Source organism: Chrysemys picta, chromosome 1 (assembly GCF_011386835.1).
Source record: "Chrysemys picta bellii isolate R12L10 chromosome 1, ASM1138683v2, whole genome shotgun sequence".
In the NCBI taxonomy this organism is placed as follows: Eukaryota; Metazoa; Chordata; order Testudines; family Emydidae; genus Chrysemys; species Chrysemys picta.
In genome coordinates, this window is record NC_088791.1 from 104070682 (window position 1) to 104096568 (window position 25887).

At 47.9% G+C, this 25887-nt stretch overlaps 1 protein-coding gene across 1 annotated transcript in view; it reads left to right on the forward strand.

The window, feature by feature from the left end:
- Positions 1–23212, forward strand: part of LOC101949927 (cystine/glutamate transporter-like) — a 37678-nt gene extending 14466 nt beyond the window's left edge. Inside the window, exons 3-12 of the mRNA XM_005296395.5 lie at positions 1812–1927; positions 4558–4683; positions 6048–6147; positions 6812–6856; positions 14267–14390; positions 14976–15079; positions 18488–18584; positions 20632–20781; positions 21645–21822; positions 22919–23212. Coding sequence (XP_005296452.1) covers positions 1812–1927; positions 4558–4683; positions 6048–6147; positions 6812–6856; positions 14267–14390; positions 14976–15079; positions 18488–18584; positions 20632–20781; positions 21645–21822; positions 22919–22983 — 1105 coding nt within the window. The 3' untranslated portion in view covers positions 22984–23212. The remainder of the gene's footprint in view (positions 1–1811; positions 1928–4557; positions 4684–6047; positions 6148–6811; positions 6857–14266; positions 14391–14975; positions 15080–18487; positions 18585–20631; positions 20782–21644; positions 21823–22918) is intronic.
- The last annotated feature ends 2675 nt before the right edge of the window (positions 23213–25887 follow it).

The window sequence follows — 25887 nt, forward strand, 5'->3', positions numbered from 1 at the left end:
GACTCTGCAGAGTTAACTTCTTACTTTCTTTTTTTACTTCTGCCACTATGCGCTCAGGGCTTGCAACCCGTTTTTTAATTTTTTTAAACTGTTGCTTGCCTGCTTGTCTGGGCCCCATTTTGTTTTTCTCCTTGAACCGCTTCTTTCCATGGTCACAGGCTTTGTTTCACTACCAATTTAGCAAGGAGGGTGGGCTCCTTAACTAGCCCCCACCCTTCCTGGTCCCTTTCCTCTTTATAATCGCCCCCATGGGGTGCTGTTCCTGTAGTTGGGGGTGCCATACATACAACCTTCTCCCCCCTTCACCCGCTGGACCTCTCCTCAGTCTTAATGAGGGCCACTATAGGGGTGCAAGGTTCCACCCAAAATTGAAGATCTTCACAAAAGGAGAGATCAAAGCCCTTACAAGGGTCACCCGAACCGTCCCCCGTGAGGCTTGCCATCTAGACCGAACACCTGGCCAATTGACGTTTTAACTGTTCCATTTTCTTTTCATGGAAAGCATGCTGCCGTTGCGGTGTATGCTGGGCACGAATGGTCAAGTCTTTGACAAGTCCCCAAAGGACCGGTACCTGCTTAGCCAGTGCTTCCAGGCGGGTGCATTCCGCCTTTTTGGCCTGGAAGTCCTGTCTCAAGGCTTGCAACTTGTCCTAGGCATAGGCTTGGGTTGCTGCCTGGTTAGTGATCTGCACTTTCAGTTGCTCAATTTCCCCACCCAGCTGTCAGGTACACATCCTCTTCCCAACTCCTTTTTTGTCCCCAACAACATGAGATACCACATGGCTATGGCAGTCCAGATTAATCCCACAGCTTCCCCTAGGTTTTTACCCTTCTGCTTTTCATACTCAGTATATAGATCTAACAAATCCTGCCAAGAATGCACTCTCCTCTGAAGCTCCATCACAGAACCCCAGGGATTGTATCCCACCTTGGCAAGAGCCCTCTCCAGCCGGGAGAGGTTTTCACACACACCCCCTTGAAAGAGGCAGCAGGGTTCCGTCCCTCTTTGCTGCCTCCCCCATGGCTCAGGCATCAGGTTCACCTGCTTCCCGTGACACCAGCTGACTGAGCAGCCGGACTACCATGTCCACGCTCCCTAAAGTGCGTACGTCCAGCATTGAACCCATCGCTGATGCCATCGCCCACAATTGCGGGACTCCTGAGTCCACAGCTGTACCCTTCTGTTTCCTGAACATGCTGACCCAATCCGTTGGTACAACTTCTAAAAATTTTAATTGCTTGAGATTTCACATTGCTCACCTTGGCACTGGGGCTTACAATGTTCACCCCTCCTGGGCCGGAGGGAGAGATGCTAAGGTTACGGGGATTTAAAGAAACTAATGAAAAGTGCCCACATAAATGACATGATATTTTAATAATCTGCACTCAGATTTTCACCCTTATGGCTTTCTGCTTCAGTGAGACAGTTTAAATATTCCCTTTAATGATTATTTAGGATTAGGATATTCAATTGGAGATGAAAGTATGACCTTATAAAACATTATAGATAAATTGAGAACATTTCCACACAATATACAGTGTGGATCTACCTTCCTGGGGGCCATCGGGTTGTAACAACAGCACCAGTGATGATCCAAGATAAAAGCGTTCGAGGACTCGGACTCCGGCTGCAGTCAGATAGTATCCAAATCTCCTTGGTATGAGCTGATGGCACCCATAGAAGGTATCCGAAGGAGATGAGTGGGCCAAGGAAGGAAGGGTGGTAGAAAAGGAGATATAATGTGGATTGGGGGGGGCGGGAAGTGTTTTCCCCTGTCTAACATGCTTTGAATTTCTATTTTGCTTTCCAGTCCTGCCAACATTGCCGTGGTGTCCTTGGCTTTCGGTCGATACTTAATTGAGCCTCTCTTCGCCCCTTGCCATGCCCCTGCCCTGGCTGTGAAGCTGGTCACCACCACTGGCATCTGTGAGTAACCCTCAAAAACAATCCAAGCAAAAGTGGGGCCGGGAAAAAGAGCAGGCTCGACTGGCTATTCCTGATATGATTCCGCCCTCTCTCGTTTTCTGCCTGTGTCAGCAAGGATTGCCCTTTTCCATGTCTGTCAAGCCCCATACAAAGCAATGGGATGCTCTACAAATATTTATCTGTAATGTCACCTCCCTATAGTAAATCGGGGCGTAGCCACGAGTGGGCCTGGATGGGCTACGGCCCACCCACTTAGCCTCCACGCCCACCTGAGCGTCACTCAGGCACCTGAAATCCAGGACGGAGCACGGGCGGGGCCGGAGTCCCCCAAATCCACAAGCTAAGAAGGGGTGAGTCATCCCAGGTGGGGGGTGCCCTGAGGGGATGGATCTGGGTGGGGCTAGCACTAGGGCCAGAGCAGAGCCAGGCCGGGCGCCTAGACACATGACTGGGCGGGGCATGAGCAGGGTGCTGGAGACTGGGGCAGTAGCACGCAGTGCAGGATGCACAGACACAGCAGCGCCAGCAGGACAGAGGGACTCGGCCGCGCAGGTGGACGACACCAAGCCGGAGTCGGGAGGGGCGGGCAGAGCTTGAGCACCTGCAGGGCCTCTCTCCACCCCATGGGCGCACCCGCAGCCTGTGCGCCTCAGGCAGCCTTGCCTTCTAGTGCCTGCTGAGCAGTAAGGACCAGCTGGAATGGGTGGAGGGAGGCGGGCCCTCCGATCCATCATGCCCCCCGCTCCGTCATGCACCACAGTCCCGTCCCTGCGCCCCTAGCTCCAGGCTCTGCTATGCCCCCAGTTCTGTCACCTCACCCACATCCCATGGCCCCTTGAGTCCTGTCCTTTCCCCCCCCGCCAAATCTGGCCCTCAGCCTCTGCCCTCCCCCATCCAGCCCCTCTTCCCCAGTTTTCCCTTCCTGCTCTGGATAAACTTCTCTCTTCCCAAGGTGGTGAGGGTCAGGGAACCAGTTTTCCTGGCTGGGTATCCTGTGCGGGAGGGGAGGTCATAGCCTTTGGACTCTGCTGAACTGAAGACGGGGGGTGTCAGTGCCTATTATCCCCCCTGGCCCTAAGGAATGTGGGGAATGTCAGCCCAAAGGGGGGAACCTCTTTTACCCCGGCAGCTACCCACACTGGAGCATGGGGGTTGGGTCCTGTCCCCATGCACGTGCCCAGCTTGGCAGGTGAAGCCCTGTGTCTGGGGGCACCAGGGCTAGGAAGAGGGTGTGGCGTCAGGGGAGAAGCTGAGCGAGCACAGTCTGTCATTGCCCATCCACCTGAAAGTCAGGGCCGAGCCAAATTTCCACTCCTAGTTACGCCACTGTGCTACATCATCAAAATCCTGCAACCACACCCTCTCAGAATAGTCAGCGTTTGCCTCCATTAGGCTAAGTAAGCGGGGGATTTAATTTCCTTGGGCAGGAAGTGTCACTTCCTATGTGTTTGCATAGAGCCAGGTACAACAGGGTCCCGATCCTGACTGGGGCCTCTGGGTGTTACATACAAACAAATAAATCCAAAACTAGCACAAAGGACACATTGTGTACATAAAGCACATAGGCTGGTACAGTATTTTCAAAGGAGTGTAAGGCAGTTAGAGGCCCAAATCCCTTTGTTTCAACTGAGATTGAACATCTCACTCACATTTGTGAATTTGAAAATCTCCCTCATAAAGAACAAGAGTCAAACCCCTCTTTGGATGTAATGTTCAGTTACAACAGGACACCTATCTCATCATAAGCAGCAGACTTAGCACTCTGGGGTCATGTGAGATATTACACTACGAAGTTCCAAACACGTGCACTCACTCCCAGAAACTAGAGACTAAAAACACCTGTCAGGCCGACTAGCCTATCCCCTCGTGTTTGCAAGAGGATGAGGACTTTGTCTTCTAGACCAGTTTACAATGAACTAAGATATGGGATTTGTACAACTACCCGGGTACTGGACTCCCCATGAACATAAAGCTCCCATTGTGGGGAACATCAATACCAGGCTCCCTAAAGAGGAACTTCCAAGATGAGGGGTCATAGAACAAAATAGTGACCTCACACTAGTCCTGCCCAGAAGTGAATTCAGTATATTCCAAGTAGGCTCTTCGGGGCCATAGAGAGAAACTATCACTTCCCTCCTTCTGGAGGGCATTGCCAGCATGCATGAAACTCCAACAATACTGAAAACCCGTGCAGCCAGTTCCCAGCTCTCCTCAGCCCTGAATATCAGGGTTTGGGATTATTTTAGACAGATGTATTTTTCAATTTGTATCTCATCTTAGTTATTTCCTCCTCAAGTTGCTAATGTATTACTATCCTCACTGGTGTTTTCAACATGTTACAGTTCAGTATCCTCTAAAACATAATTAACATGCCACTGTGCTTACACTTTATTCCAGATCATTCATGAAGATGTTAAACAGGACAGGTGCCAATCTTATTTCCTACTGAACCTCAACTAAACACCTCCCCTCACATCCCTACCTTGCCATTTACCATAGAATGGCGGGTTAGAAGAGACTGCCATGGTCATCTGGTCCAACCCCCTGCCAAGACCCTTTACTTAATACCTTCAACTTAGATTTCAGTCTACAGGAATAACACTGTTCTGCTTTTTTTCATTCCCTCCAAGCCTTAATCATTGCTCTGAACTGCTGGAGCGTCAGTTGGTCTGCAAATATACAGACCGTTCTCGCAGCCCTCAAGATGGTCACCATTGGCCTGATTATTGTCCCTGGGATGATGGCGCTAGCTGAAGGTAAGACAACTGCAGCCTGTGTGTGACACGAGACAGGAAGGAGATAATAGCAGGAAACAGACAGAGGTAGGGGAGTCCTAGGGAGAGGCACAGACAGATGAGAAGGGAGATAGAAAGTGGAGAACAGAGTCAGAAAGAGAGAGACTAGAAAAAGAAAGAGGGCTTGAGAATTTTAGCCAGGAGAAAAACCTCTACTAGAAAAAAAATAAAAAATAAAAAAAGACACTTACTTGTGTCCTACCCTCAGCCTATTTCTCTTGCACGGTCCTTTAGTTCTTCTTTCGTCTGCCAAGGGAGCCAAATCTGAACAGCCCTTCCAAAGTAGGCTGCGTTGTTTGACTGGATTTCTGGTCATTTGCCAAGCTAGGCAGTGCATGACAAGAACATCTGAAATGGAAGCAGCATGATCAACATGCAGACAGATCTCCCTACCTCCCACTGTTTAGTCCATTCATGCCAAGCCACCGCCTTAAACGTTACCCTCTCAGGAGTAGCAATGAAATGGGAAATACAGCATTGCAAAACATGAACTGCAATCACCCAGGCACTTGGTGAAAATAGGTGCTTTACCATAGTCCTTGTCCCCCCTCCCAGCCCCTCGGTCACACAACAGGTACTTGGCTGCATTGTTCCTACCTCACCTAGGATGGGCGGTGGCTAATACCCATTCCCAGGGGAGAAGGAGATGAATTCTGCATGTCCTCGAATCAATTGCTAGTCCAGCAGATGATGCAGGCCTTTGAATGTTCCATGCCAGCTCAATGCAGGTTTGGACTTGTCTTTCTTTCTGAGAAATATGAAATGAAGCACATTCAGGTTGCAGCAGAGCTGTGACATTGATGGATTGCACATCATTTAAAAATAGTATTTCTGTGCAGACTGACGTTGGATCAGAGGCATCTTTAGTCTAGCAGGCAAAGGCATAATGAGATCCAACAGCTGGAAGCTGAAGCTAGATAAATTCAGACAGGAAGTAAGGTCTCTTTTTAGCAGTCAGGGTAATTAATCACTGGAACAGATTATCAAGGGATATGGTGGATTCTTCCCCCTTGAAAATCAAATGGGATCTCTTTCTAAAAGATGTGCTCTAGCTTAACCCCAAGTTATTGGTGGGGCTGCATTAGTTACTGGGTGAAAATCTGTGCGCTTTGTTACGCGAGAGGTCAGACTAGATGATCATAGTGATCAATTGTGTCCTTAAAAATCTTTGAAATTTGAGGAGTTATTTTAGACTGGCTCTGTAGAGGCTCTCTGAGCTGGCACTGTGCTGTCAGAGCTACGGCAGTGGCTTGGCTGGTTGAATTCTTAGCACCAACTTCTCCGAGACCATCAGATTTATTGGTTGTATTTCCATCTCCTCTCAGGTCACTATGAGAATTTCCAGAATGCTTTTGACACTAGCTCGCTGGTTCTGGACAAGCTGCCTCTGGCTTTTTACTCGGGAATGTTTGCATACGGAGGATGGTAGGCTTCCAGCTCTATACTGGACAACATCTCTTCTAATCACTGATGAAAGCCAGATAAGCCCCAAGGAGTTCAAATCACTGCAGTATGGAACTTGTGTGGAGCCTGTCTCATCGCAGTTACAGATTCAATTGCACCCTGGATCAGCAATGGCCAAGTCATCGTAGTGGCTGTTTACCTGTCCCCTAGAGACTGGACTGAGACCATTTTACTTAGGCAAAATGTCATTCGAGGGGCAAATGAAGTAATGTTGGGGACCTCCAAAGAGCACCTCTGCTCTATCTTACATATTACAAAGGAAGCTCATGTCCAGAAAGTAAAGATAATGATGTTGCAGGGTGCAACTCAGAGCATCTAAATCCTTAATAATGGGGGGACAGGGGATGGAGGGAACTTCGATCCCAACAGTTTGATTTTCTAGGAAGAGATTCTTCCTTCACCACCACCCTTAAGAGGAAGCATTTGACTTTCTTTGTAGAAAGTCTCTCTATAGTTATGTAGTAAGACACATGGTCTCAGAAAGGGTGCCCCTCTATTCAGGAAGCAAACACCGAGATGCAGCTTGGAAACAGTGACAGATGCATAACCTGTTCCATCTCACTGTTCAAAGCCCAACATGGGAAATGGACTCTCAGGTCCAGACACTTTTTTCTTCTAATTGCAGGTTCTATGTCAACTTTGTAACTGAGGAAATCATAAACCCTGAAAGGTGAGTACCATGGCCAGCTGCTTGAATTCATATCTGGTAAATAAACAAACCACTGAAGAGGATGTTGATTCCCGTGCCCCAAAGCTGGAGCAGCGTAATAATACAAGCTGTTAAAGGGCACGAACTCACTTCAGCACAACAACATGCCAGTTCATAGAAGTCTGAATATTTTTCATATTGAGATTTGACTTGGGTGCAATTCATTTATGCACATACCGACTGTTGTCAAATTGGAGCAGACCACAGGCCTATCAAGGCCTGTTGCCTAGCTTGTGTGGTGGTCGTGAGCCTGATGGTTCAGTGGAGGAGGCTGTGTTGGAGGGGCGGAATTTCTTCTTGACCCCATTAAAGAAAAAAGGACAGTTACCTGTTCCGTAACTGGCATTCTTCGAGATGTGTTGCTCAGGTGTATTCCACTATAGGTGTGTGTGCTCGCCACATGCTCCGGTGCCGGAAGTTTTTCCCTTAGCAGTATCCGTAGTGGGGGAGTGACGCCAGTATATCGCGCCATAAAGGGGGCTGCGTGCTCCCCCCACCCTCAGTTCCTTCTTGCCAAACAACTCTGACAGAGGGGAAGGAGGGTGGGACGTGGAATACACCTGAGCAACACATCTCAAAGAATGCCAGTTACGGAACAGGTAACTGTCCTTTCTTCTTTGAGTGATTGCGCATGTGCATTCCACTATAGGTGACTCCAAGCTATCCCTGATGGAGGCGGGTAGGACTGTAAGTATGAAATGTCAAGGGTTACCCGGGTGGAGCACCGCTCTACCAAACCCAGCGTCATCCCATGACTGGGAGACGATCGCATAGTGCGATGAGAAAGTGTGGACAGAGGACCACGTAGCAGCCCTACAGATGTCCTGGATAGGGACATGAGCCACATAGGCCGCAGACTAGGCCTGGGCTCTCGTCGAATGCGCCTTCACGATAGGAGGCGAGGGAAGCCCTGCCAGGTCGTAACAGGTGCGAATGCACGGGAGATCCGCTGGGTGGAGACCGGTCGCCGCCTCATGCGCTCGGCTGAAGCAATAAATAGCTGGGGGGCTTTCCTAAATGGCCTGGTTCTGTCCAGGTAAAAAGCCAGCACTCTGCGCACGTCTAACATGTGCAGGCAGCGTTCCTCGTTGGAGGAATGGGGCTTAGGACAGAGGATAGGGAGGAAAATATCCTGGTCCACGTGAAAAGCCGAGACTACCTTCGGCAAAAAGGAAGGGTGAGAGCGGAGCTGAACCTTGTCCTTATGGAAGACTGTGTAGGGCGGTTCAGAGGTAAGGGCCCTGAGCTCAGAGACCAGGCAGGCTGAGGTGATAGCCACTAAGAATGCCACCTTCCAGGAAAGGTGGGACCATGAACACATGGCTAAGGGCTCAAAGGGGGGGCCCCGTGAAGCTGGAGAGCACCAAGTTCAAGTCCCAGAGCGGGACTGGGGGTCTGGCGTAAGGGAAACCTTTCAGAAACCTGCCCATCATGTGATGTGAAAAAACAGACATGCCCTGCACAGGGGGATGGAAGGCCGAAATGGCCGCGAGGTGCACCCTGATGGAGAAGGGTGCGAGACCTTGAGTCCTAAGAGACAGGAGGTAATCGAGGACCTGTTGGATAGGTGCAGAGGAGGGAGAGGAACCTCTATCTCTTGCCCACCTAAAGAACCTATACCACTTAGCCAGGTAGGTCCGCCGTGTGGAAGGTTTCCGACTTTCCAGCAGGATCCTCCTGACGTCCTCAGAATACCTGCCCTCCCCTGCATTCAACTATGAAGCAGCCACGCTGTCAGATGGAGCACGGCTAGGTTGGGATGGAGGAGACGTCCTGGCTCCTGGGAGAGGAGGTCTGGGCGTAGCGGCAGCCTGCAAGGGGGTGCCGCTAAAAGTTGCAGGAGGGACCCGTACCAATGCTGACGGGCCCAATCAGGGGCTATGAGGATCATCCTCGCTCCGTCTGACTTCACCTTCTGCAACACCTTGTCTATTCAGGGGAAGGGCAGGAAGGCGTACAACAGGGGCCCCGACCATGGGAGCAGGAACGCATCTGACATCGCCCCATCACCCTGCCCTGCAGCAGAATCAAGGACACTGTCAATTCTGGGCGGTGGCGAACAGGTCTACGTGGGGAGTGCCCCACTGTAGGAAGATCCACCTGGCCACGTCCCTGTGAAGGGACCACTTGTGTTGCTGGGAGAATACCCTGCTCAGGTGGTCCGCAAGAAAGTTGCTCTTGTCCGGCAGGTAAAAAGCCCGCAGGAGTACATTGTGGGCTATACAAAACTCCCACAGGAGCTGGGCTTCCTGGCATAAGGCCCTGGAATGCATACCACCCTGCTTGTTGACATAGTACATGACGGTCATGTTGTCCGTAAGGACTCTGAGTACCCTCCCTTGGATGTGCTGGCGGAACGCCACACAGGCGAGGTGAATGGCCCTGAGCTCCCTGACATTTATGTGGAGGGTTAATTCCCCTGGAGACCACAACCCCTGGGTCCTGAAGGGCCCCACGTGCGCTCCCCAGCCCAGGTCCAAGGCATCCGACACTAGGTCTAGTGAGGGAGCAGGGTCCCTGAAGCGGATACCCCGGAGCATTTTGCCCAGGAGGGACCACCATTGGAGGCCTGCCACCACCCTGTGCGGCACTGTGACCACCATGTCTAGGCTGTCCCTGACCTGGGAATACCTGGAGACCAACCACAGCTGGAGGGGCCTCATTCGAAGCCTGGCATGTCGCACTACATAGGTGCATGCTGCCATGTGGCCTAGGACCTTAAGGCACAGCTGTGCCGTGGTTACCGGAAAGGCTGTGAACTGGGCGATGAGAGCTTTGAGCATCTCAAACCTGTCCCTTGGGAGGGAGGCCGAGGCTACCGGGAATCCAGCAGTGCGCCTATAAAGGTTATGCGCTGAACTGGGATTAACGTGGATTTCTCCTGGTTTACCAGCAGGCCTAGGGTGCCACAGGCATCTCTGCTGTTGCTGCACCAGGGATCGAGACCAGCCCTTGAGCAGCCAGTCGTCTAAGTAGGGGAAGATCTGCAGCCCTTTCCTCCTGAGGTGGGCTGCAACCACCACCATACATTCCGTAAACACCCTGGGGGCCGTAGAGAGGCCAAAGGGGAGGACTGTAAACTGGAAGTGGTCCTGTCCCACCAGGAAACGGAGGTAGCGCCTGTGACCCTCGAAAATGTGGATGTGAAAATACACATCCTGGAGGTCCAGTGACGTAAACCAATCCCCCTGGTCTAGGGATGGAATAATGGAGGCCAGGGACATCACGTGGAATTTGTAACACACCAGGAATTGGTTGAGATTCCGCAGGTCGAGGATGGGCCAAAGACCGCCCTTTGCCTTGGGACGAGGAAATACCTGGAGTAAAACCCCTTGCCCTGGGCCTCTCGAGGCACCCTTTCCACCGCTCCCAAGGAAAGGAGACGTTGTACCTCCTGACGGAGGAGGAGGGCATGCTCCGGAACCCCGGTCTGGCACCTGACGGGGGGACTTGGGAGGGGTTGCCACAAACTGGAGCCTGTACCCTTGGGAGATGGTGCTGAGGACCCATTGATCCGTCATTATACTGGACCATTGGAGTTGGAAAACCGATAAACGGTTGAAAAAAGGCAACTTTATTAACTGGGTGGGGAGAGCACTGGCAACAGGCCCAGTGACCCCCCTGAATAAGTCAAAAATGCTGTTTCCCGGGGCGCTTGCCCTTCGAGGGACCAGGTCACTGGGACAAGTGGGATTGGCGTTGTGACCTGTGCCTCTGATCCCTCTGCCACTTAGGCAGCGGTTCATATCTACCCCTAGCTTGTGGAGCGGGGGATTGAGGTCTGGGCTTGTCCTTTGCAGGTGGGACGTACAGGCCCAGCATCTGCAGGGTGGTACAGGAATCCTTCATCCCATGCAGATGGGTATCAGTCTGATCAGCAAACAGGGCCTTGCCATCAAACGGCAGGTCCTGCATTATCGACTGCGATTCAGAGGAGAGCCCCGAGAAGGAAAGCCACGATGCTCGCCGCATGGAGACAGCTGTGGCCAAGGAGCGGGTGGCCGTGTCCGCTGCGTCCAAAGCAGCCTGGAGAGCCACCTTGGCTGCGGTTGCCTCTTCTTGGACAAGCGCCCGAAACTCCTTCACCTCACTATCAGGGAGGAAGCGCTCAAACTTGGGGAGAGATCCCCAAAAGGTTAAACTCGTAGCGGCCCAGAAGCGCCTGATGGTTGGCCACGCGGAGTTGGAAACTCATCAACGAGTAAGACTTTTGTCCGGAAGAGTCAAGTCTACGAGCATCCCTGTCCTTGGGCGTGGGCGCAGGCTGACCATTCCTCTCGGGGTGGTGGACCGACTCTACCACCAGGGAGTTAGAGGCTGGGTGAGTGTAGAGGTACTCAAGACCTTTGGCAGGGATGAAGTACTTCCTCTCAGCCTTTTTGGAAATAGGGGCAAGGGAGGCCGACGTTTGCCAAAGGCCAGCGGTGATATTGGCAACTCCTTGATGAAAGGGGAGCGCCACACGCTCCGGGACCGAGGAGGCGAGGACATTAAAAAGCGTGTCGGAGGGCTCCTCCATCTCCTCGGCCCGGAGCTCGAGGTTGGCTGCCACCCTCTGAAGCAGCTCTTGATGGGCCTTAAAGTCCTCTTGCGAAGAGGGAGGCGGTACCGCAACCGAATCACCCTGCGCTGTCGAGGTGGAAGGTACAGCACCTTCAACGGCAAGCGTCACCGTGGGCTCTACTTCGGGGTCCGGTGCCAGAGCCGGCGTCAGGGGATTGGCACCCACAGCTTGATCCCGGTACCGCAGCAACGCGGGGCGGCCCTGGGAAGCTCCCGCCACGGAGCGAGGACCGAGGTGCACTGGAGCCTGAGGCCACGGCGCTAGCTGGCACCACTGACCGTGCCATGGCACAGTCTGGAGTAGAAGCATGTCAGGCGTCGGAGGTGTAGGTTTGTCCGGCGGCACGGCTCGGCCCCGGGATAGATGACTGCGCATCGACACCGAGGTTCAGGAAGAGCGAACGGTGCCGTAAGAACAGTTCCGATGATGACGGCTCCTGCCCTGGGACTTCGACCTGGAGTAGGACGAGAGGTAAACGCCCGAGGAGCTGCGTCTGGACTATTCGCGGCACCTGTGGGCCCGGTGCCTCAGTGCCAGGGAATGCGGGGACACGCTGCGAGCCTGACCTCTACGGTGCCGGGTCCTGGAGTGGGAGCGACGGTGCCAACAGCGTCGCGACCTGTTCCTCTCGGAGTCGCTGGAAGAAGAGGGATGGTGTCGCCTCTTTCTTCCTGCACAACAGTGCTCAGGACCAGAAGAGTGGGAAATGCTCATGGCGGAATCATGACGAGGGGTCGATGTGCGTCGTGAAGGCCTGCTAGGCTGCCCAACTCGGGTCTAGCCTCACCCCTAGTCTTTTCCCAGTGCCTCTGAGATTTTCCCGTCCTCTTAGGTGGGGAACGGTGCCGGGACATCGAAGGTGCCTCACTGCGCACCGAGGACGCGGTATCGGGAGCAGATTCAGAGTGGTGCTCGGGAGGCACTTTGCCGCGTGCTGACAATGCGGATCCCGGCGCGGTGCCAGCTCGACGCGCCGGTGCCGGGCCAATGCCGACTCCATTAAAAGCGCTCGGAGTCGGATCTCACACTCCTTCTTCGTTCGCGACTTGAAAGAGCGGCAGATCTTACACTTCTCACTAATGTGAGACTCTCCCAGACAGCGAAGACACAGAGTGTGGATCGCTTCTGGGCATAGAATTGCGACAAGAGTCGCACGACTTGAAGCCTGGGTCACGGGGCATGCCTCGAGCCAGGCACTAACAGAAGAAAAGTTCAGCAAAGAAACGGTTCAGTGAACTAGATACCACTAATGCTGCAGCCAAGGCTGGAGCAAGTTCCGACTACCTTCACTGGCGGCAAGAAGGAATTGAGGGTGGGGGGAGCACGCAGCCCCCTTTATGGCGTGATATACTGGTGCCACTCCAGGGGTCGCAGCGGTGCTCCACCACTACGGATTCTGCTAGGGGGAAAAACTTCCGGCACCGGTGCACGTGGCGAGCACGCACACCTATAGTGGAATACACATGAGCAATCACTCGAAGAAGAACGTACGTTTTTAACCAATGGGGTCAGTCCCAGTATAACCACACTAGCTGAGAATTGGGCTTGGTTAGTGTTCTCAATGCTTATTATGCTGTGCTGTACAGCATCGCCTGACTCAACCCTCTTTGTAACTTAGCTTCAATGAGCACCAGTTCATTGTTGTAGCCATGTCGGTCCCAGGACATTAGAGAGACAGAGTGGGTGAGGTAATCTCATTTATTGGACCTCTTTGTAAAGTCGAAAGCTTCTCTCTCTCTCTCTCACCAACAGAAGTTGATCCAATAAAAGATATTACCACACCCACCTTGTCTCTCTAATGAGCACCAAGGCAGGAATTTCATCCCATTGCCAGTGGATGTGGAGGGATGAAAAAAGGGACTCTCAGAAGGGGAGAAGAGATATTTAGGGCTGATCCAAATGAAGAGTCTCTTTGATTTTTCCCTTTACAGTGAGGTTTATTCTAATTGTGTTATTCTAGGGTTTTAAAAAAGGGACCTAAAATGAGCTTCAATTCCCATAGCAATTCTCCCTCAGCGACAGGGTGCCTAAAATTAGATGTTTTAGCCTACCAGGTTTGGATCTTCATAGGATGTCTTGCTGATGCAATAGAGGACAAAGGGGACCTACTCAAATTTAGCCTTTAGTACCTCCTGATTAGGAAGTATTATTTTAGGCACAGCTCTCTTCTGCCCAAAACAAGTATGGGTATTTTGGAAAAAGGTCTGAAATGAGAGCCACAAGAAAAAATGCCACCACAAGGGAATTTAACAATTGTTTGCTATGACCTCATTCTCATGATTCTGCATTTACATAATCAGCAACCTACAATCATAATCAGGAGATGCAACACAGGTTCTAGAGCAGGGTAGGACACCGTTTTCCCATCCCGGTAAAAATTTTAAAACTTCAGATTTTCTTGTCCTGAATTGGGATGAAAAGTTGAAATCTCAAATTTTCATGAACCAACCACTGGGAAAACAATTTCACTTTCGGTCAATCAAAAACATTTCATGTAACCATTTTGAAATGTTCTGTTTTGTCTTTATTTCTCTATAAGTAGCTTAAGGTTTCTAAACAAAAAGTCATTTCAAACCAAAACCAGATTTTTCCATTTTGGAAGCGGCAAAATGGGATGGTTTGACCATTTCAAAATTTGTCCAAACCAAACCTTTCCCACAAAAGTTCTGGTTTAATATCTGCATTTTTCAGTGAAAAATGGGATGTTGCAAATTCCCAACCAATTCTACTATATTCACATGGGATAGAGGTAAACCTGATGGACAGTTGAGAGGTGCAATAAAAGGGTTGTTTTTATTCTATTGTAGGAATATCCCACTGAGCGTGATAGTGTCCTTGCTCATTGTTACTCTAGGGTACCTTCTCACTAACGTCTCCTACTACGCAGTCCTGACAGCAGAGGAAGTGCTGGCCTCGGAGGCTGTGGCTGTGGTGAGTATGGTCCTTTGTTTTTATTGGATATTCTCAGTGTAACACAGATAGTTCACATCTGGGACCAGAGGGGCTACTGGAGCGAGGCCAGAGATTCATTAAAGGAAGGAACAGATTGCAGATTCTTATGCCGGGGCAAATGTCTGTTTAAACATATGGCAAGAAGGAAGAAGTATAAAGGAGCTGGTCTAGGAATAGTATAGCTCTCATAAGGAGTGTCTGTCCTCTTCAGCAAGAAGAAATATACTTACAGCCACTGAATTGCAGGGGTTTGCCCCCCAATTTTTCATGGGGTTTATATGATCCATAACTCCTTCCACATTTTGTCCCCCAGCCTTGCAGGCTATAACTTTATATAAAGTGCTTTATACTGACAACTTTGCTCCTGCCTCCCAGCAATTCTTCTGAAATGACTCACCTGTTGGATTGCTTGTAAGGTTCTCTTGCCTCTTAGTAATAATGGAGACGGGATTAGCTTGAGGTGGTGATAAAACCTGGCTTTTCCACCAGCGCGATTATAGAAACCGACATGTGAGACAGGTGTAATGAACTCTGAATAACTGGGTTCTCTATTTTTCCCCCCAGAGCTTTGTAGATCGAGCTTTTAAGAGCATTTCCTCAGCAATTCCAATCCTAGTTGCTCTGTCCTGCTTTGGTTCTCTGAATGGAGGAATCTTTGCAGCTGCCAGGTAAAAGCCTGTCCTTTCTAAAACCAAACATCTCTTCCATACTAAAACCAGCTAATCTTTAGTTCAAAACACACTTTCTGCAGCCCTTGATCTGCTAAAAAACATTCATGTCAATCAATGGACTGAAGACACCCTATCACAAGCGAAAGCTATATTAATGCTATAACAAGTATCCTGCCATCAGGGCACTTCACACTTAAGGTTGCCATCTATGTTGTATGCCTCTTGTGGCTTTCGTTTTGCTGGTGTGGTTTGATTTCTTTCATTGTCTAACATGAAGCTTAAGGGGAAACTCAAGAACTAGGGAGCTGCAAAAACACATGCTGTATCATGAGCTCCCCCTGCTGGTGATGAGTAATATTGTATCTATCTTTCAGAGCAGCAGCCGTGTTAGTCTGTATCCGCAAAAAGAAGAACAGGAGGACTTGTGGCACCTTAGAGACTAACAAATTTATTAGAGCATAAGCTTTCGTGGACTACAGCCCACTTCTTCGGATGCATATAGAATGGAACATATATTGAGGAGATATATATACACACATACAGAGAGCATAAACAGGTGGGAGTTGTCTTACCACCTCTGAGAGGCCAATTAATTAAGAGAAAAAAAACTTTTGAAGTGATAATCAAGCTAGCCTAGTACAGACAGACAGTTAGATAACAAGTGTGAGAATACTTACAAGGGGAGACAGATTCAATGTCTGTAATGGCTCAGCCATTCCCAGTCCTTATTCAAACCGGAGTTGATTGTGTCTAGTTTGCATATCAATTCTAGCTCAGCAGTTTCTCGTTGGAGTCTGTTTTTGAAGTTTTTCTGTTGTAATATAGCCACCCGCAGGTCTGTCACTGAATGACCAGACAGGTTAAAGTGTTCTCCCACTGGTTTTTGAGTATTTTGATTCCTGATGTCAGATTTGTGTCCATTAATTCTTTTGCGTAGAGACTGTCCGGTTTGGCCAATGTACATGGCAGAGGGGCATTGCTGGCACATGATGGCATATATCACATTGGTAGATGTGCAGGTGAACGAGCCCCTGATGGTATGGCTGATGTGATTAGGTCCTATGATGATGTCACTGGAATAGATATGTGGACAGAGTTGACATCGGGGTTTGTTACAAGGATAGGTTCCTGGGTTAGTGGTTTTGTTCAGTGATGTGTGGTTGCTGGTGAGTATTTGCTTTAGGTTGGGGGGTTGTCTGTAAGCGAGGACAGGTCTGTCTCCCAAGATCTGTGAGAGTAAAGGATCATCTTTCAGGATAGGTTGTAGATCTCTGATGATGCGCTGGAGAGGTTTTAGTTGGGGGCTGAAGGTGACAGCTAGTGGTGTTCTGTTATTTTCTTTGTTGGGCCTGTCTTGTAGGAGGTGACTTCTGGGTACTCGTCTGGCTCTGTCAATCTGTTTTTTCACTTCAGCAGGTGGGTATTGTAGTTTTAAGAATGCTTGATAGAGATCTTGTAGGTGCTTGTCTCTATCCGAGGGATTGGAGCAAATGCGGTTATATCTTAGAGCTTGGCTGTAGACAATGGATCGTGTGGTGTGTCCTGGATGGAAGCTGGAGGCATGTAGGTAAGTGTAGCGGTCAGTAGGTTTCCGGTATAGGGTGGTATTTATGTGACCATCGCTTATTAGCACAGTAGTGTCCAGGAAATGGACCGCTTGTGTGGATTGATCTAGGCTGAGGTTGATGGTGGGATGGAAATTATTGAAATCATGGTGAAATTCCTCAAGGGCTTCTTTTCCATGGGTCCAGATGATGAAGATGTCATCAATGTAACGCAAGTAGAGTAGGGGCGTTAGGGGACGAGAGCTAAGGAAGCGTTGTTCTAAGTCAGCCATAAAAATGTTGGCATATTGTGGGGCCATGCGGGTACCCATAGCAGTGCCGCTGACTTGAAGGTATATATTGTCCCCAAATGTGAAATAGTTGTGGGTGAGGACAAAATCACAAAGTTCAGCCACCAGGTTAGCTGTGACATTATCAGGGATACTGTTCCTGATAGCTTGTAGTCCATCTTTGTGTGGAATATTGGTGTAGAGGGCTTCTACATCCATAGTGGCCAGGATGGTGTTTTCTGGAAGATCACCGATGGATTGTAGTTTCCTCAGGAAGTCAGTGGTGTCTCGAAGATAGCTGGGAGTGCTGGTAGCGTAGGGTCTGAGGAGAGAGTCTACATAACCAGACAAGCCTGATGTTAGGGTGCCAATGCCTGAGATGATGGGGCGTCCAGGATATCCAGGTTTATGGATCTTGGGTAGCAAATAGAATACCCCTGGTTGGGGTTCTAGGCATGTGTCTGTACGGATTTGTTCCTGTGCTTTGTCAGGGAGTTTTTTTTAGCAGATGGTGTAGTTTCTTTAGGTAATCCTCAGTGGGATCAGAGGATAATGGCCTGTAGAATGTGGTGTTAGAGAGCTGTCTAGCAGCCTCTTGGTCATATTCCAATTTATTCATGATGACGACAGCACCTCCTTTGTCAGCCTTTTTGATTATGATGTCAGGGTTGTTTCTGAGGCTGTAGATGGCGTTGTGTTCTGCATGGCTGAGGTTATGTGGCAAGTGATGTTGCTTTTCCACAATTTCAGCCTTTGCACGTCGACGGAAGCACTCTATGTAGAAATCCAGTCTGTTGTTTCGACCGTCCGGAGGAGTCCACGCAGAATCCTTTTTTTTTGTAGTGCTGGTAGGGAGGATTCTGTGGGTTAGTATGCTGTTCAGAGGTATGTTGGAAATATTCTTTGAGTCGGAGACGTCGAAAGTAGGATTCTAGGTCACCGCAGAACTGTATCATATTCATGGGTCTGGAGGGACAAAAGGAGAGGCCCCGAGATAGGACAGACTCTTCTGCTGGGCTAAGAGTATAGCTGGAAAGATTAACAATATTGCTGGGTGGGTTAAGGGAACTGCTGTTGTGGCTGCTTGTGGCATGTAGCAGTTTAGATAGTTTAGTGTCCTTTTTCCTTTGTAGAGAGGCAAAGTTTGTCTTGTAAATGGCTTGTCTAGTTTTTGTAAAGTCTATCCATGAGGAAGTTTGTGTGGAAGATTGGTTTCTTATGAGAGTATCCAGTTCTGAGAGCTCATTCTTAATCTTTCCCTGTTTGCTGTATAGGATGCTGATCAGGTGATTTCGCAGTTTCTTTGAGAGTGTGTGACACAGTCTCTCAGCATAGTCTGTGTGATATGTAGATTGTAATGGATTTTTTACCTTTAGTCCTTTTGGTATGATATCCATCTGCTTGTATCTATCTTGGTTTCTACAGCTGGTCAAAAATTTCAAAAAGGCGCATAATCAGAAATATTTTCAATAAAAAAAAAAATCCCAAAACGTAACTGAAAATCTTGTACAAAATGAAAATTTTTCACAAAATTGCTTACCTTTCCATCCAGTTCTGCTTCTTTTTAACAGGATGTTGTTTGCAGCTTCCAGGGAAGGACAGTGGCCTCCACTCTTCTCCATGATCCATAGGCGAAGAAACACCCCCTTCCCAGCCCTTTTATTAATGGTGAGCAGAGCTTTCTGGATTCTGAACGAGGCTTGAGGGTTTTTTAAACTCTCATTCTTAGAGAATGAAGTCATCTGCCCTCCCCACCCCCGCACTAAGCCCATTTCATTAATGAACTATGATAATAATATAAAAAATTAAAATATCATTTACTATGGTGTAGCACCTAAAGCTCCACTGTACAAATGCATCATAAGTGACGGCTCCTGTCCCAAGCAGTTGATGGTCTACGGGTGTGTCTACACTGCACGCTTTTTTTTTTTTTGGTGGTGTGTAGAGTACCTACCCATGTCGCCTCTCCCCCAGCACGGGTATAAAGAGCAGTGTAGCTGGTGAGGCGCAGCGTAGGTGAGTAGAGAACAGACACACTGAAGGGGGTGGTGGGTATGTATGTGAGGACCTACTTTACAGGCACTCTACTCACCCAAGCCATGTCTCCCTGTCCACACTGCTATTTTTAGAGCTGTAGTGTCCCTGCAGCTGGAGCCCTTCCCCTCTCCACCCCCCTCACACTCCCCCCCCCACAGGGAAAGACACTGGCTGTGGGAGTTAGCAGGGAAAGGCTGTTCCAGCTCCCTATTGTTGGAGCCTACACCTGCAGCAGGGAAAGACTGTGTCAGAGGGGTTTCCTCATTGCCTCCCCCCACCAGAACCTTTCCCTGACACATGAAGCTACACACCTCGGTGTGGCTGCAGCCCACTTTTAACTATGGCAAATAGCTACACGTACCGAACGTGCTGTGGGCAGCCCTGTACAGCGCTGATGTAGCCTAAAAGACAAGACAACACAGGTGAATGAGACAGGGAGAGGGTAGAGAGTAGCAATACCAATGTTTTTGCACAAACTAGCTGCGAGTGTCATTCTTAACCAGTCACTAGCAGGGATCACAACTCCCACCTGCCTAGCCCTTAACAGATGGCATTGCCTGGTCTGCCCCCACAGACTGGAATTCTTAACTGGACTTTCCACTGTCCACATAAACCCGCTGCCATCATAATTGGCACTGTTCAGTGCCCTTGCTGCCCAAGAACACAATGGGTATGCTGGCTGAACTACTGTACCTTCTTCAGAGCAGGATTCGGGACACTTTGGTGGGGCAGCATATGGGAAGCTTGCACTGCTACTTCCCATGTTGTAGCTGTTCGTTGTCTAGACAGAAGACATCAGTTGACAGCACTATCAAACCTACCACTCTGTAGGAGTGCTAAATTCACATGAGCACATTTTTATAGAAGAAAAAACTCCTATTTGGAATCCAATTGTGCAATAACTAATCTATAGGACAAGTGATCGGATTTCAGAGCCCTGGACGTCACTTCCTTTCCTTCTCTCCTTTGTTGGTCACAGGAAGTTGTTGTGTCTTGTTTCATATTAAATTGTAAGCTCTTCAGGACAGGAGCTCTGTTACCTGTTTGTTTCCACACAGCATCTAGCACAGTGAAGCCCTGGTGTTTTCAGGTGCTACCACAATAGAATACCTTCAAAGATCCTTGTGGCACCAAGTAATCTGAGACTAATAAAGTGCTTCCTGGAGGGGTCCAAATTCTAGCTCTGGTGGACTTTGCATCAAAGGAAAGGGTTGGCTTTTCATCTATTTCACATGAGAGAGAAATTTTTCAAAGGGCAATTTGACACCCAACTCCCATTGACAGTCAGTGGGAATTGGAAACCTAACTCCCATTTGTTCCTTTAAAATCTCCTCCTAAACGAAGTTTAAAAAAAAAAAAAAACCCTTCTCAACTCAGGGTTTCTTATAGTGCCCCATGAACACAGTAGCTAAGAGTTTCCCAAGCAAACTAAATCTGCACAGTAAAGACTTAAGTCTCCTGCTCTTTTCACTTATTGGAGGCCCTGTGATTTAGTTAATACCATACTTGCACATGTTGAGCAAACACACCAGCACCATTGAGGAGACGGAAAGAACATAAGACAATAGCACTTTATAACTGTTGTAAGACCTACACAAGTAACATGGGGTGGAAAAGAAAAGCATCTTCCCTAGGTGTTCCTGCAGTGCTTAATACTGCATTTTCGTCTGTGTCCTAGTTGCCTCTGATCTTCTTGATGGTGTTGATTGGCGATCTCTATGGCCTATTGAACTTCTATAGCTTTTCACGCTGGCTCTTCATAGGACTGGTGACCCTGGGGCTCATGATACATCGTTATCGGCATCCTGAGATACCGAGGCCCTTCAAGGTACAAGGAGATCCAGCTAACAACAGCTACGCAAAACAACACAATGTGGGGATTTTGAAAAAGGAGTAGTTTAGATGTGAAAGGATAGAGATCGGCAAAAGTGGCTGCATGAGATCAAATGGTCCTCCAGTATTCTGTACTTGTTTCATCTGGAGACAAGGAACCCAAATGACAAACTATTGTAATTATAGTGAGTTAGATAAGGCCACTAGTTTGTTTCTGCTTATAGAATAGCAACAATTGCAGCCTCCTGGCTATTAGCATAGCTTGCAGAAATTCAGTACTGATATAGTTAATGGCAGTGGTAAGACATGAAAAACGTAGCTGATTTTGCTTAAGTTTTGTATCTGAGCAGGCAAATGCTCCTACTGATACACAAGTGACAGCTGCAGTGTAGAAAGTGACCATATGATGCTTGCCCCATATGCACAGCACAGCAACACTGCAAAATGCAACCAGCTGAATGAAAACTATGTATGTCAAATGTTCAGCACAGCGCTCTCGGCTGCAACAACTTACTTAAAGTCAATGGAAATCATGCAGGTAAAACTGCAGAAATCTAAAACTTAGCCCAGTTATGTTAAGTTTTGTTGCAACAAAAAAACAAAGCTCAGTACAAAACCAATCCAATCAAGTGCATCCCAAACCAGAATAATGCTCTCTGTCCTCTCAAGTTCAGATATTTTCAGGACTACTATAGCTTAGAAAGTGAAACCACTACCCTGCAGTTTCAGTGCTTTGTACAAATGTCTTGTTTGTTGTGGCTCGATATTACGACAGCAATCTAGTCGGTACAGGACTGCAAGCTCTGCCAGCTGACTGCTTAGAATGACCTTCCATTTCCTAGATTTCCTCTTTTCCAGGTGCCTCTATTCATCCCATTGGTTTTCACAATAATATGTTTCTTCATCGTGGGAATGTCCCTTTATTCGGACCCTGTGAACACAGGCATTGGCTGTGCCATAACTCTGACCGGTCTGCCTGTCTACTATCTAGTGGTCCAGAAGTCAAGAATACCAGCCAGCTGCAGTGCAATGTTCAGTAAGTACAGGCAGTAACTTTAGATCTAACACCGAATGTCTTTCTAAAAAATAGGTTCTTGTTCAAACACGTGTAATGCAGGAATCTCACTGCTAAGGTTCTATGGCCTGTGTTAATGCAAGGGGTCAGAGTAGATGATCACCATAGTTCCTTCTGACCTTAAAAAGGAAGAGATTCATAGACTCAGACTTTAAGGCCAGAAGGGACCATCATGATCCTCTAGGCTGACCTCCTGCACATCGCAAGCCACAAAACCTCACCCACCCACTGCTGTTACAGGCCCTAACCTCTGCCTGAGTTACTTGATTTAAATCTTGATTTAAAGACTTCAAGTTACCGAGAATCCACCATTTACTCTAGTTCAAACCAGCAAGTGACCCCTGCCCCATGTTGTACTTGTGAAGCAGGGATATTTTAAAACAAAAGTGTGAGTCTTGCATATTCCCATGCAAAATTATGCATACACTAGCAGTGACTCACCACAAACATCCAATTCTAGGATTAAAAAGCGTCATTACCCTTCCAACCACAGACAATAGCAGCAGGCTAGACAGCACTGCAATTATAATCTCCCCACCCTTTATCCACTAGTCATAGTCTGTCTGATTCAGGTTCTTACAACTTATCACTATGCATCTGAGAATCTGCTGTCCTTACCCACTATCAGGCCTATTTGGGAAATAAGGAAGAGTTCTCCAGAAAAAGCACATACAAGACCTTTCTTATGCAACAGGTTGCAAGTCATATGTATTATTCGATTACAGCAGCACCTTGATGCCATAAATCAGGGCCCCATTGTATTAGGCACCCCCTGGTAAGTAGAGGTCAAACAAAACTGCACTGGAAGCCACATAAGAATACTTTAAGGTGGCTATTTAAGACAGAGGGTTGCACAGGGGAGTTGGTTCTTGGTGCAGTTTTCACTAATTCTGTGTAAGAGGTGTTGCAGAAGGAGTACTGGGGGACTCTTTGGACAGAGATTGTCCTAGTTCAGCAGTTTTCATTTATGGCATAAACTTCCCCTTCCCCGCCCCCAAACTGGCTTCCTTTTCAGCCAGTGTTTTCTCCTCTCACCTCTTCATTGCATTGTGTTTAGATTCCATGACGGTCAAGCTACAGGTCCTGATGGAAGTCATCCCACAGGAAATCCAGACCTACTGAAGGTCTCTTGCATCAATGCCCAGACTTCAGACTTAACACAAAAAGGCACATTCTTGGCAGCAGCTGGTAAAGAATCCAAGCAATGGGATCCACAAGACCTTCAATAATATCAGACCATAAGTGGGGACCAAGGCTATTTTAATGTTAACATTACCATGGTCACCTTCATGAACCCTTACCTAATGCTGGTTTGTTCAGATGCTCGCATATAAAAAGGTTTCTTTTTAGAGTCAGACTACTTCAGTGATGTTACAATCCAGTACTCCCAACACCAATAATTCATTACTGTGGGGGTGAATCTGAAGTCAAACTGGATGGTGGCGTTTTCCAATAAATGGAGCAAAGGACAAAGCTACCTTCAATGCATATCATTATACGAACCAATAACAGGGAAAGGGAGTAAGAAAATACGATAATTTAGAGAGAAGAAATCGTTTTCCAAAACCCTTAAAGTATGCCTGAGCAACTTTCACGTTGAAGCTGCCCAGGATAGACTGAGCAGAGAGTGGCCATGGAGTCTTTCAGTGTAGGGAGGGACACATCAGTCTTCTCACCGACCAATTTGGTTAAACCCAGCCACAAAGTCGGAGATCACTCTCCTATCAAACTTCTGAACTTCACAACCAAGCAAATGAGGACTGGGAGTACTGTTCATGATAATTGTGCAGGAGGTCACTACTAGCCCTAACCCTTAGGCATTAAGTTTATTCTCAAAACAGTAAAAGTGTTATTTAAAGGTGATGCTGGAAAATGATAGTGGCAGCAAAACTGTTGTATTTAGCAACTAGAATTTTTCCTTCTATTTTAAAGAAAATGGAAATTGAAAGAAAGGGAAAGACGAGGGTGGAGGGTAAGGATATGCTGAATGTATTATTTTGATGCTGCTGCCTGAGGACAATTTGAGTTTTGGAAAAAAGTTTAGAAACAGCTATGGTTAGGGTTTCTCACTCCAGAGTCTGGCAATGCTGCAGAGGGGCTGCTCTCAGCTTCAGAGAGAATGTCATCTTTCCAGCCACTTTGAGCAACCGCACAAACTACAGGGAATCCTCCTAGTAGGCATTATAAACATGTATTCTACATATGCAATACACATGGATATTTGTCAAGAACACTACTGAAGATTCAATTTTTAAATTAAATGAAAACCCACAAAACAAAAACGCTCCTGTCAGCAACCACTTCATTACTAAAAAACGCGATTTCTAATCAGGGCAGCTGAGATACCCACTGACGCATCATAAATCACTTCCCATTGTGCTTAAATATTGTGGATTTAACTTTTTAAAAGGTGAATTTCATATGGGTAAAAAAGTTAGGTTAATAGTGTTGAAGCTTGACATTTTATTTAACCACAGAAAAAGTACATTAGATACACTGCATTTCTCCACAACGTCCCACTAGTGCCTCAATCCTGAGCTGGAGAAACAGTTGCTGGGAATGAGAATTCAGATTGATGTCACATTTAATACTTTATTCTCCCTGCTAAGACTGGAAACTTCAGTGTCACTTGTGGCACTCATTTTATAATGTGCACATCTGACCATTAGCATTTGGAGTGTGATCAACTCATTTCACAGCCATGAGATAGATAGTAACCTGATCCCCACTGACACAGGCTAAATGTGAACTGACAATCCAGAAGCAAAAGGCTACCTATTATACATCTGAGCCAGCAGTTCTCAAACTGTGGGTCCGGACCCCAAAATGGGTCACAATCCCATTTTAATGGGGTCACCAGGGCTGGCTTAGACTTGCTGGAGCTTGGGGCTGAAGCCTGAGATATTCAGCCCTAGGCTGCAGGGCTCTTACAGGTCCCCTGGCTGGGGCTGAACCCCTTTGGCTTCAGCTTTGACCCCTTCCCGACCCAGGGCAGTGGGGCTTGGGCTTTGACTCCGGCTCCCCCACCCAGGGCAGAGAGAATCAGGCAGACTCTGGCTTTGATCCGCCCTCCTGGGGTCATGTCTTAATTTTTGTTGTCAGAAGGGGGGGTCGTGGTGCAATGAAGTTTGAGAACCCCTGATCTGAGCCATCCAAGCTCCTCCTAACACCACTTTTTAAAACATTCAGTTTAAACAGTGAAAATATTCTTCTGATTGCTTCCCACTCTGAGGATTCAAAACCCACTAATGCAGAAGCACTTTATCCACATTGAAAAGGCACTATATAGTGTCATAAATAAAATAACTGTCACATGATGGAACTGAAGCATGTAATTCCCCATACAATTCATTGCAAAACAGGAATTGCTATACTGGATCTGTCCCATGGGCCATCCAGTCCAGTATCCTGACAGCGGCCAACACCAGATGTTTAAGAAGGTGGAAGAAACCTCCCAATACCTACTAATTATAGATTGGCTTAAGAGTGAAGCATGAAGATGAATATCTCTTTCAAAGTGTATATTAGTATTAAGTAATTAGAAGCTTGTTCACACTCCTCCTCTCCCCATCACAGGGGACTGTATTAGCAGGTCTTCGTTTTGTTGACTTCTTCATAAAAGTGTGGCTTGCAATTTCACAAGTTACCACCAGGGTATATACTTGGATCACAAATAGTTCTTTCAGGTATACTACAGTTTAAATCTCTGTGCATGGATGGAAATACCACTCCCAATAATTGCACAAAGTTAAACTGAGGAACTATTATTTCTCATTAAAAATGATCTTTGGGGAGGAGCAAGAGACAGTATGATCCCTTTGTGGTAGGTTCAAAGCAGCACAGACTCAGTGTATTGTATTTTTAGTTACCTTGTATGTTCTCCCAATAAGCTGAGAGCCAGCCTGCGGAGTAAGTGACTTGGCTACGTACACAGGATACAAAAAAACAAAAACCAATTTTTGCCATCCTTTTCTCCTGAGCCCACTGACACATCACCTAAGATTTTAATACCGTGACGTGGCCATC